This window comes from Lissotriton helveticus, chromosome 6, assembly GCF_964261635.1.
Source record: "Lissotriton helveticus chromosome 6, aLisHel1.1, whole genome shotgun sequence".
Taxonomy (NCBI): domain Eukaryota; kingdom Metazoa; phylum Chordata; class Amphibia; order Caudata; family Salamandridae; genus Lissotriton; species Lissotriton helveticus.
The window spans coordinates 1,202,852,494-1,202,864,739 of record NC_136067.1 but is presented as its reverse complement, the minus strand read 5'-3'; the positions used below and the strand labels follow the sequence as shown (position 1 = coordinate 1,202,864,739).

At 43.9% G+C, this 12,246-nt stretch overlaps 1 protein-coding gene across 3 annotated transcripts in view; it reads left to right on the top strand.

Moving 5' to 3' along the window:
* The first annotated feature begins 446 nt into the window (after positions 1 to 446).
* The window catches only part of ARHGAP18 (Rho GTPase activating protein 18), an 843,873-nt gene continuing 832,073 nt past the window's right edge, over positions 447 to 12,246 (top strand). The window contains exon 1 of one of the 3 annotated variants that reach the window (XM_078648922.1): positions 447 to 754. In XM_078648922.1, the coding sequence (XP_078505048.1) occupies positions 642 to 754 (113 nt within the window). In that variant the 5' untranslated portion in view covers positions 447 to 641. The remainder of the gene's footprint in view (positions 755 to 12,246) is intronic. The other 2 variants (XM_078648923.1, XM_078648924.1) reach the window with 2 other exon arrangements.

Here is a 12,246-nt window from a genome sequence, read left to right as displayed (position 1 = left end):
TGAGACAGTCCTTTATCCATCCCCAGAACACTGTTCCCAATTCACTTCGTTGGGGAAGATGGGAGAAAGGTGATGGGGCATCTCTACAACAGCCTCTTTCTATTATACAGCGTGGCAAGGTTGAGATTCCCTTCAAATTCTTCGCTGTGCTCCTCTTTCCCTAACAGGGTGGGGCTGGGGGCTCATTTTCTGTCTCTAGAAACTTGTCAAAATGGGATTAAATGAAGATTATCAGAGCAGAACAACAGAATGTGATACCTTTAAGAGAACCAGGTGTAAGATAAAAGTAGCAGGATTAAAAATGTAGAATATATACAGGTTGAATCTATGCTGTCTATATTCGAGCTCTTAGCAGTGCACACCCTCACGCACACAAAACTGTAAAACTCCGGATAATCAGTGCCAAGCGAAGCTCCAGGCAGCAAACCTCTCAAGTCATGAGTCATACAATAGCTGTAAGTGAGGAGACGGTGTACATGGGCGCGTGTGTGTGGCTCCGCCTCTTGCTGTGGATTTCAGCAACATCTTAGCAAGGGGCGGCGCTGACAGATGCTAATGAGCCAAGTTGCCAGGCGAGACAGGAACTTACTCTCCCGTCTCTCCCTTCAGCGCGTAGTTGCAGAAATTATGCTCGTCGCACCATGAACTGGCTGTCTAACTCCTCGGAAGTTGTGCTCACGGCCTACCACCCGAGCAGCACCCACGGCAAGGCTGGGCAAGACGGCAAGAGAGATGAGCAAGCGTCACCGGGAAGGTAAGCAGACAACGGCGCGAGCCGACCTAGGGGAGCAGGGACAGCTGCGAGCAGCCCAGTCCCTGCCCGGCCACCTGTCGCGCGCCTCGGTCCTGCGGGAGGGGCTGTGTTGTTGTGGAGGAAGGCGGGCCACACGTTCAAAGTCTAATGCAGTTACATTATTGAAAGGAAGGGCTTGTCTGCGCCTGTGGGCTCCAACCATAATTCTTGCAACAAGTAATTGAGAAAATAATATCCAATATCCATGCAATTAGTAACCGTTTGATGTGTAAGCCTGCGTAGGTAACATGCATAATTAATGTCAACACCATCTGTGGACGCGTCCATTTTTTTCCTTCCACTCGCGGTTTCATTTTTGATGTTCGGACAATGAATGCCGCACGGAATGCAAAACACACAGGGAAGGAACTAATCAGCTAATGAGGAACTAATCGGCTAATGGAGACCGAATGCATTTGCGGATTGAAAGTGAACATATATATGCATGGCCAAAATGTCCTTTCTCTCAGATCCTCTTTCGTGCAGGTGGACACGGAATATTCGTCTAAAATTGGTTGATGTATTTATTGTTTTGTTGTAAACGCTTTCTCATGCCCAGTTACAAAGTGCATCTTTCCTGGAGTAACTTTTTGTTTCTTTATGTGGCTGTGTCTTAGTGACCTTTGAACAAACATCACGTGTAATATTTTCCGCTGTGTTTCTGCATGCCACCTTTTAGTCTCTGCCCATCGGGCAGTTTCGTGCAGGGCAAGGGTGAGGTTTATGATACCAGAGCTCTTAAGTTTCCCAGCTAAGTTAATTCAGGTTTTTGCCTTTGCATTATGGGAACTATACTCCCGCTTATTCCACTATAAAACCAGGACCACCGAATCCTCAAATTACTCTATTTCCTATGTCTTAAAAAACGGAATCTGACCTTATGTAAGGTAATCGGATCCTTATGTAAAGCGCCTGTAATGCACTAGGTCCAAGCTCGCGCTATATAAAAACCGTTAAAAAAACAACAACAAAACCCACAGGTAAAGCAAAAGCTTAAACTGTACGAGTAGCTGATTGAAATTCCCACAAGATGGCAAAACAGTGGAAAGAAGGTGTACTGATGCTTCTCAGGTCAATGTGTGTCATAGAATCACTCTTTTGCACTCTATCATGTATGAGACTGTCCAAATATTGCAAATGCAAACCAAGACATGTGAGTACAGATTCGTTTTAAATTGTAATCTTTAAGAGTTATTTAAAGTAAACTCAAATTACAATAACACGTGTGAAATCTGTGCACGGAAAACTGGTTCAGATTACAGGAATTTAGCTACATGTTGGAAAACTGGTTCAGATTACAGGAATTTAGCTTTACGTTGGAAATATACTCATTGCATAGTTGCTCTCGTTAAATTTGGCATGTCGGAGTTTTTATTGTACATTTCTAGGTTTGAGCTGTGTTTATGTCTGAAATTTCTATGTCTCATGTGTAACACGTTTTGAAACTGCAGTGTTGAACAAGAAAAAGATGTGCCACAGAGATCTCTCAGACCTGCTTTTTTCTTTGCATTCACTTGTCTGTAGTTCTGAATTTATTATGAAAGCAATACTACTGCAAGTAGCATATGTGGGTGGAGTACTATTGCCTAACATATGACTACCATAGCCTGACAAGGGTAACTTTGAGGTTCCAAAGTTGTCCCAACTCAGAGGTAGGCCTTCTTTCCTTTTATAGCGTAGACATTGTTATTCAGTTGTCAAACTGAAACAACAATATGAGCTTCAAGTAAAAGTGCATCTACGACTGTCTTACTCTTCTTGTTAACTTATCTTGCTGGGGTGGCTGTCTTGTAGTCTATCCTGAGACGCCTTCTTTCTGCAGGCGAGCTCTGCACCACACTGAATGGGGGCAGGTAGTGGCACAAGGTTTGGCACTCCACTGCGGCCAGGGGCGTAGCTAGAGCTTCTGGCGCCCGGGGCTATCCCCCAGATTGCCGCCCATGGCAGGTAGGGGGGTGCGGGGGAAAAGGACTGCGACACTATAAAAATATACATTAAAAAATGGAACGACGAATCGGTCAGTGCACACACACCCACACCCCTCTGTGGCATGAATCGTAACCTAGACAAGTTCCTACTGTATAGGTAGCCTGGAGGGAGAGGTACAAATTAAATGTCACTTACTTAGAATAGGGCAGAATAGAGTCAGTCAACCGAACCATCCTGGACCACTCGTGGCGTCATCCTGAAGTTGAAGGCGGCAGCTACTAACTCGAGGACAGTCACAGGATTTAAGGCTGTGGCCGGGGCTTGTGGCAACAGACAGTGCAGTAAGTGCACACAGAGTGACACAGGCCAGCCAACCAGCCCAGTTCACATGTGCGTGAGATTAACCAACCAGTGCCAGATAGTAGCAAAGGCGCAACTAAAGCCAAATTTCAAGGGGGGGCTAAGAAAAAATTCGAATTCTTCAAGCAATAGGCAGAGTGGAGATGCAGGGGCTCTAAGAAGGGGTAAAAAAACAACAAAGCCTCATTAACAAGCAATGGTCTTTTAAAGACCTGTGAAGTACTCTGCTACAGCTGTGTGTGTGCTAGGGAAGCTGTCACAGCCTGGGCTGCCACACACGACGGAGGCTGAAGCACTTTGAGCCCAATGGAACTTGTGTGCCTGGGACAGTCAGCAGTAGACAGACACTCAGACTGCCTACAAGTTGGGCACAACAGACAACACTGCACACAAGCCACTCTCAAGTGTGGAGGGTCTCCTAGTCTCCACTCTCCGACCCTGATAATGACCCTCACATCACCGTGTGTGAGACTGTGGGGCACTCGGAGGGAGGGGCTGCGGCCTAGCTCAGGCCGTGGGAAACACACTCACCAACCAAGCTCTAGTCATTGGGCAGGCCGCAGCCAGCAGAGCTGACTGCTGAGCATACAGTGCAACTCAAGAAGCCTTATGCACAGGAGGCAGCCAGGCTGCAGGCAAGGGCCAGGCCTGGCGTCGAGGACGAGGCGCGCAGTCTTGCCATGTACAGTTTGTAAAGTGAACTCTATAGATGTCCCCTATGATGCATGTGCGCCGCCACAATTGTCTGGTAAACCACAGTAAGAAGTGAAGTTGAATAGCACACACCCAGAACTGAAGCCATTCAAAGTTCAAAGTGGTCTCAGATATGATACTTACAAAAGTGTGGTATTCGAGGTGCAACCCATTCCTCCCACAATTCGCATGCAAACGAACAGTCTCTCGAGCACATAACCGAGCAATGCAGTCGAAGATAAATTACTCTGATTTTTCCGAAAACTGCTCTACATTTAAAACTGATTAAAGCATGTAGAGCAGCCATTGTGGCACAGTAGTAATAAAAAGCAAGTGTCTATATTCGTTCTAGACTGCTTTATAGCTCTGATACTTTCATAATAAAAAAGTGGTGCCAAATGAAATAGATGTTATGAAGATCTGACACGTTGAAGCCACTTTGCATTATATTCTAAGTGATTGCATACATCAGAGCTTGTGCGCGGATTCCGCTGTAGTGGCCGCCACTCTTTCCAAGCACAGACACAGCATTACGCAGATAAAAAAAAAGTCTACTTTTAGGGATATTAAATGTGAATGTACACTGGAACTTTGATACACAAAATGCAGGAAGGCTCCTCCACCCCACTCCCCGCTCCACCTCCCCCAGCAACAGCTACAGCCATGTCGCAGACCGTGGGGCACAGGTCTAGGTTCTAACAATAGCGTAGTAAAGTGATTTGTGAGAGACTGGGCAAGCGGGGGCACTCAGAGGGAGCGTGTGCGCCGAGAGTGACACTCACCGACAACACCAAGCTCTTCTACTCCATGGCGTCGTTGGGCGGGCAGGCAGCCGCAAGCAACTCAGTAAGTCTTCTGCCCGGCAGCACAGCACCCGGGGACAGGCAGGGGCCAGGTCCGGAGCCAATGAACTACAACTGATACTGGCTCTGCACGCGCCACGGGCGGCAGGACGTCCCGCGGCCTAATAACGATTGGCGGTCAAATTGCTCCTGAAGCAGCTAGAGCTGCCTGCGAGCAGTTACACCCACGCCTGCCGGAAGCAGCGCGCATCGACTCTCCAGTAGACTCCAGGCCAGCCTGAGCCTGGAAACATAGCATTCGCAAGCATTTGCGCTTGCACTTCAAACACATGTGCCGCGCCGCCCCAAAATAGTGCCGCCTGGGGCGGACCGCCCCCCTCGCCCCCCCCTAGCTACGCGGGTGACTGCGGCCGAGCTTGAATGAAATGTTGGCTGAAGCGTTAGTGGCACCCATTCCACTGTTCAAGAGTGCTTGTGACATCGGATGAAGAATATGTTACGGGTGCTTGAGGGTGAGTGTAGGCAGCTCTACAAGGAACAGGCAGAAGCTAGGTAGTTTGAGCCCTGAATTGCATTTCACTCTTTTGTGTGTGTCTTCCAGTTGTGTGCCCCGCTCTACCCCTTTCCCCTGAGTACACATTTAAATGGAGGTACAACATGCTGAAAAAGTCCAGCTGTCTCTTGGTTAGAGAATGATAGTTGTATCAATGCCCTTCTCTCTGCCCCACTTTGGCTTTACCCAAGGAGGCTGTAACGGACAGTGCACCCCCGGGATCTCTCCACCTCCAGAATGGCCACAACACTCCTCCTGCTGTGCCATCCCAAGATTTTAGACTTTGCAATCAGTAGAAGTCTGAGCTGCAAAAGGATTCAAAGAGTTGTTTAAAGAAATGGAACATTGGCAGGTGGCTTTAACCTATCTACTCTGGTCCGGTGAAAGAAGGGTGTTAGGAGTACGATAAACTTGTCAGCGATCTCTTTCATCTGGAGGTGATGTAGGCAAGCCCCACTCAAACACCAGGAATAGTATACATATGAAGATTGGTAATGTGTAGTACATTAGAATGTATTATGTGATTTCCTATAACTCATGGATATGAATATGAATTATCATCATAAAAAATATTCCATCAACCAAAAATTGAAGAAGGTTGGAAACTAGACCAACCTTAAACACTGTTCTTTGCCCATTCCTAACCTATTGGTAAAATCCACAATTCTATTATATTTAGCTGGTTTACAGCGTGGTATATTAGCATAAAATAGATTCTAAAATTTGCTGCGTCACATACAGCCACTTGCGCCTCAAATGAGAGCCCCAATTTTCTGCATATCTTCCATGCAAGTGGCCAGACGTCTAACCCTCAAATTGTGTGGATCTTTTATACTTTTTTCCATGCACTAAGGTCCAAGGAGTAAGTGGGAGTGGACTCCAGCTCCGGCCCTGCATTGGTTACACAGGACAGAAAGTGATGCTTCGATTAGTTGGTTGGGAAACCTACGGGGCCAACAGTGCTATATTTTATTAATTCCATTGACATAGAACCTGCTCAAGGTCAATCTGCAAGCAGGTTTATATTTGCTGCGCCGCATGGAAAGGAAAAATACTTCACTGGCTATGATAAAATAAGCAGCAGGAAATAATACATTGTATGCAAACTCCTTTAGCCTGCACAAGAAATAAAGGTAAACATCTCGCATCAAAACAGTCTACAACTAGGACTAGCACTCGAACATTCTTCGAATGCACAAGCATCTGGTAACAAGCGTCAGGACTGGTGCCTCATGTAACATGATCTAATCTTTACAAAAGAGTACTTGCATAACACTGTCATGTAGCTGCACCTGTCCCTGGATCTCACCTTGCACCTTACAAGTTCTGCTTGTACTTCTCTCCTCAGAGTTCTTTTGCCATCTCCTTGTCTGGGAAATGCTGCACTCTCCCACTAGGCCCACACTGCCCGGTGGAAGTGGTTGTAGGTATATCCCTCCTGTTCCCCTTCCACACTGGTGCTTGCTGCGCCTCTGCCTAAGGCACGCTCTCAATGAGACGTGTACACACTGTCAATATATGGCATCATTTGTTTGCACTGTGCATATTTTATTTGAATCGAGTTCAGGTTTTAAAGCCTTTAACCAGGGCTCAAGTCCTGAAAAAAGAAGTGGGGAGAACTCACCAACAAGGCAGAATGGGTGTGACATCACAGGAAGTGACATCAAGGCACGTGACATTGCATGTGACATCGCAGGAAGGGGCATCACAACCCATGACCTCACAAGAAGTGACATTGGATCTTAACAGCTCGCATATGTTTAGCTGGTCTATCGTGAGTACATTTGAGCACATTACAACATTTAACAAATTAGATTTTGCTTTGGGGTTGTGCCAAGTATTGACGCAACCCCATGCAAAATCTGGGCCTCAACATTGACATTTATTTTTTCTTGAACTCTGCCACAAAGAAATTGTCAACAGGGAGAATTGTGGCTGTAAATCTGTTCTGCTTAATTGGTTGCAATGCTTGTATTTTAAAATATCTTATGGGGTTAAGGCACCTGCTGCAGAAATCCTTGTGTGCCAGCTAAATCTCAAGGAATAACAATAATGGTGAGATAACTCTGGAAAATACCGTATTTGCTGAAGAGGGCTATGTTTTGCCTAGTCTTAGTTTTGAATCAAAATAGCTTAGAGGGTTAATGTCTCTTGCAAACCACATTTTGTAACACGCAGATGACTGATTTCTATGTTATCAAATGGGTAAGGCATTCGGATGAGTAGTGCAAACGCGTTATAACAGAAGTAAAACACAATAGTGGTATTTAAATTGTGATTTGTGTAAATGCTGGGGCGACCAACACCTCTGATATTTGTAAACAGGGACTGAGCAAAGTCAAAAGCATTTCTCTCTTAAGTATCTGTGAAGTGATAACAAGCTGGAACCATTGTTTCCCCTCCATTTCTTCTAGGTCCCAGCCAAGATACACCAATAGAAGGAGGCCTAATGGCCTCTTAACTCTGGCTGCTGTTATGGTCGAAGCTGGAATCTGATAAGCACCTTCACCGCCTGCATGTTGCTGCTCAGAACAAAAGCAGATCAGGTGCAGGGGTTGCTGAAAGTGTCCCAGTGTCAAAAAATGACAATGGGACGAGTTCAGCATAATTCTGTGAATTCTGGTAGAAGTAAGAAAGAATGTGGCATTCATCTGAAAGTGGCCAACTTTGCAGGAGGGTAGATGACGTCTACCCTCATAAAATAGTGGGTAGGCGTCGTCTAACCGCGCCTAGAGCTCTGCCTTTACCAAATAAATGTTGGCTGCACCAATACGTATGGCTTACAACTTACTGTTGTAACATTACATTAATGTGAGTCTGGCCATCCTGTAACTTATCACATATGTACACTTTCAGTCATAAATGTGGTCATGGATTCATTTATCCAACCAATGATTCATTTGTAAATTCGCATAGTCAACTTTATGCAATAACCACCACCCACACACAAACTCATGAATCAATCAAGAGACATTTTCAGTTCTAAAACAGACCTATTGGCTTTCTCGCTAGAAATGAAAAACTGCCAAACCAAAATCTAAAGTAAAAAAAAATACATGACTTGGGGACCTGCTTACACCCAACACAATGCAACTTATTTTCAGTTAAAAAAGAAATAAATAACGAAAATATGCATATATATCTTGAGACTTTCTTATCCGAAACCTCGAGAAAACTTGTGTCAGTTGGATTATAACTGCACTTTTAAAAGATAATCCGTCTGATGTTTTCCTTTCATCCATAATATTTAAGTTAAATCACGGATTCATTGTAAGTTACTTCTTTGTAACATATGTACTAAACTTTTGCAACAATGCAAAATTCATTTTCAGAAAGTGCACATAAGCATACGGCCAGTCCCATATGCGATTCCAAATGAATAGCATGTATTCTCACAGCTTTCGCTGTGCAAAAATAAAAACGTTCACTAAATTTAATTTTAGGAAGAATTTCGATTTTAACCAGAGATTTGTGCTCCCTGAAATGGGGGGTCAAATGATATATTAATGAGGAATAGGGTTTATTGACCGGTTAGCTCTGGATGTGACTCAGTATAGGCGCATGATTGAACAGTATTGCTGGATTGGTAAAGGTGCAAATTACATTTTTAATACTTATTAGCTGAACATTTATCAAGGCTTGAATGGCTCTTTTAACTAGTCTATGAGCACTCTATTGACCGGGGTGTTTGTGGTTATTGCAGGGCAATAAACTGCAAGGTTCCAATTATCCCTAATGTATCTTCTCTCTCCATTGCTCATTAGCCACATTTTTAATTTTGCTGGGGTTTATCTCTGAGGGTATTGCATTAAAACTCCCACCTACAATATGTGGGTGAGAGTACATACTGTATCAAAAATCAAACCTAACTGTGCTGGATCATCTGTAACAAAGCTATATGAAATGCTGATCATCATTTTTTATCCCTGTTAAGTCACTGTAAACAGTTGCCCACCTTCTAACCCTATCGTGCTATCAATGCAGCAGCATGATTGAGTAACCGTAACCAGGTTCGCTACAACTTGGCCTGTGGTACAAGCTTGAGTGAATACGCTCCACTGTCATTTCAGCTACTCGCATCCAACTGAGAATTTAATTTAATTTATTTATTTAATAGATTTCTAGAGTGCAGCTGTCACCTTACAGGTATCCTGGCGCTATACACTTAATCTAGACTGGGGCCAGCAGTGAGAGTAAGGCTAGAGGCTGACACAGCCAGTAGAATTACTTGGGGGGGGGAGCCAGGTCTTCAAAGCTTTCCTAAATCACAATAGATCAGTAGAGGCCCTAAGGGCAGCTGGCAGTGTATTCCAGAGTTGAAATGCCTTAACTGTAAAGCCTTGCGAAATCTCATAACACAAAGGAGGTTGGCTGGAGCTCCGCGAAGACACTGTCCTGGAGTGTATTTCTTTAGGCTCCGTTGCAAGGGCACAGGACAAAAGCCCCACAGAGCCTTAAAGAAACTACATAAAGATTTAAAATCTATCCTTTGATTCAGAGGGAGCCAATGTAGTTCTTTCACTTCCTCAGATGCTCTATGAGATCTGGTTAATGCCAGTTTGGCGGCAAAGGCCTTTACTCTATTTAGTCTATTAAGAAGATACTCAGTTGCCCAAGGATCAATGCATTACAATAATCCATTCTGCTCAAGATAACACTGCACACTATAGGGGATTTGGATTGAGAGGGGAGCAGAGTAAAAGTCTTTCTAAGACCTTGCAAAATTGTTAAACATGTCCCGGCTACCTTGTTTACATGTGGCTCCAGGGAAAGTTTACCATCAAATGTAACCCCAAGATTGCGTACCGTAGTAGGTAAGGACAGCTCTTGTTTATTGGGGAGAGGCCAGAAATTGACAGAAAGTGGCATGGGGACTGTATTCGCCATGTAGCAGAGGAATTCTGTTTAATCCCCATTAGATTTAAGGGAGTGGACATTCAACCATTTGACCATGTCTGCCATGCAGTTATGAAAGGAGTCAAAAGCATCTTGGTGTTTATCGCTTATGGACAGGATCAGCTGTGTATCATCACCATAGTTAACTAGACTGATGTTATGATCCTTAATCAGGGTGGTAAGTGGTTTCATACAAACATTAAAAAGGATCCAACTGACTGCTGATCCATGAGTAACTCTCTGGACAGATTTGAAAACGGAGCGGTAGGGGGGCAGGGCAACTGCCTTGTGCCTTTCTGATAGGTATGAGCTCATCCACTTCAATGCGGTCCCACCAATTCACATTGCAGAAAGTCTATTTAGGAGGATCTGATGGTTGACCTCATCAGAGGTGGTTGATAGATTGGGCATTAAGAGAACTGTATATTGCCCACTATCCTCCCTTAACTGGAGGTCATCCATAGCCATAAAGAGGGCAGTCCCATGCCCTGGCCTAAAACCAAATTCTTTTTCTAACAAAAAATGTTTTTGCAAATATCAAGACAACTTCCTGCTCACCAGGTGCTCAAGTATCTTAACTGGAAACAGGAGAAGAGACATTGGTCTGAAATTGCTAAAAACCGATGAATCTGCAGTAAGCTTCTTCAGCAAAGAGGTGACTATGGCAATCTTGCACTGCTGAGGAACAATACTTAACTCCAGTGATTGGTTCCAAATCAACAGTGTGGGGTATCAACTCATCAGCCATCTTGTTCCAGACCTTAAGTGGTAAAGGGTTCAGAGGGGAACTCTATGAAATGGACAGAGCTGTAGTCAGATAGACCTCTTCAGACATTAAGACAAACATAATAAGCCTATAGAAGCATGTATTTACCGAATTAGTCCTGTCATGAAAATTAAAAGCACTTTCGGCTGGGGGAGTGTTAGTGAGGGAGGTAGAAGTTGCTGATTCTGTACCTCCGTCAGGCTAGGATACAGTCTGACTCAACCTTGTCTGGTCGGAAGAACCTCCAATATCCTCTAATACTTTACTGATCTTCAATGGAAAATAGTCTACAATGTTATCACAGAGAGCTTGCAAAGGGACAATGTCGTATTTTTTTGCATTCAGTATGTGACATGTCCCGCAAGATATCGAAGACCTTCTTGGCACTATTGGAGGCATTCAGAATGGGGGTGGCATAGCACTCGGCCTTAGCTTTAGCTTTTTCCATTTTTTGTCATTCAGAGAGGGCTTCAGGCACTTCTTATCCTCTTCTGAGTATGACCTACGCCACTGCCTTTCAAGTCTTTTGCATGTCTGTTTTGACTGTTTCAAGAGTGTATTATACAATGGGGCAGATGGTTGTTGACGTTTTTTTATGTTTGTAAGAGGCATTTCAGCATCATATGTAGCTAGAACGCTCTTTTCAAGGGCAGAGCAGTTTTCCTCTACCGACCTCTTAGCATTAAAGATTCCAGGGAGATTAAACACCTGCCCCTTGGTTCGTCTGGTGAATCCCCTGTACTGTGTGTCTTTCTTGGCGTCCCAATACATAGCATAGTGGATTACATGTATGGGAGACCTTAGTGTAAAAATGAGATTCACTAATATTTGCTTATTGCAAATAAGCAGTTCCAAAACTGGACATGAAACGAGCGCATTTTGCACAATCTTTGTTTTTTTAGGAACTGATGTGTTGCTCTTTTTTTTTTTTTTGAACGGCAAATCCTAAAATACTTTTCTTTTAGAAAAACTCCCACTTAGCCTGCTTAAACCTTAACGAATTGTTAAAAATCCATCTGTTTACATTCCTTATTTATTTTGTGGAGTTCATAAATTACTTTATTAATCTAGGGCCCAGAGGTTCCTGAGTGTTATTTTCTTTCCAAGGTATCGATTAATTACCAAATTAAGCCTGGCTGTTATTTTTTTTTTAATGTGTGATCCAAAAGTTTTTGATTTTAAAGTGCCTCTACCTGTTTTACATACTACAAATATGATGCAGGATTTGGAAATGAAATATTCCCTTTTACAGTCTTTTTTTTTTTTTAGCACACTAAACAACATGGGACAACCCTTGTGAACATTTTATACACCCGCTCTCACTTTCGCAGCTACACTTGCAGTAAACGTTTATAATGAATAACTTTTGTCTTATTTGGACCGCCTGTGAATAGCAAATGCTGGTGTGATGCTAGTAGGTGTTGCTTGATCTTTGAGGCTCCACCTTTTGCAC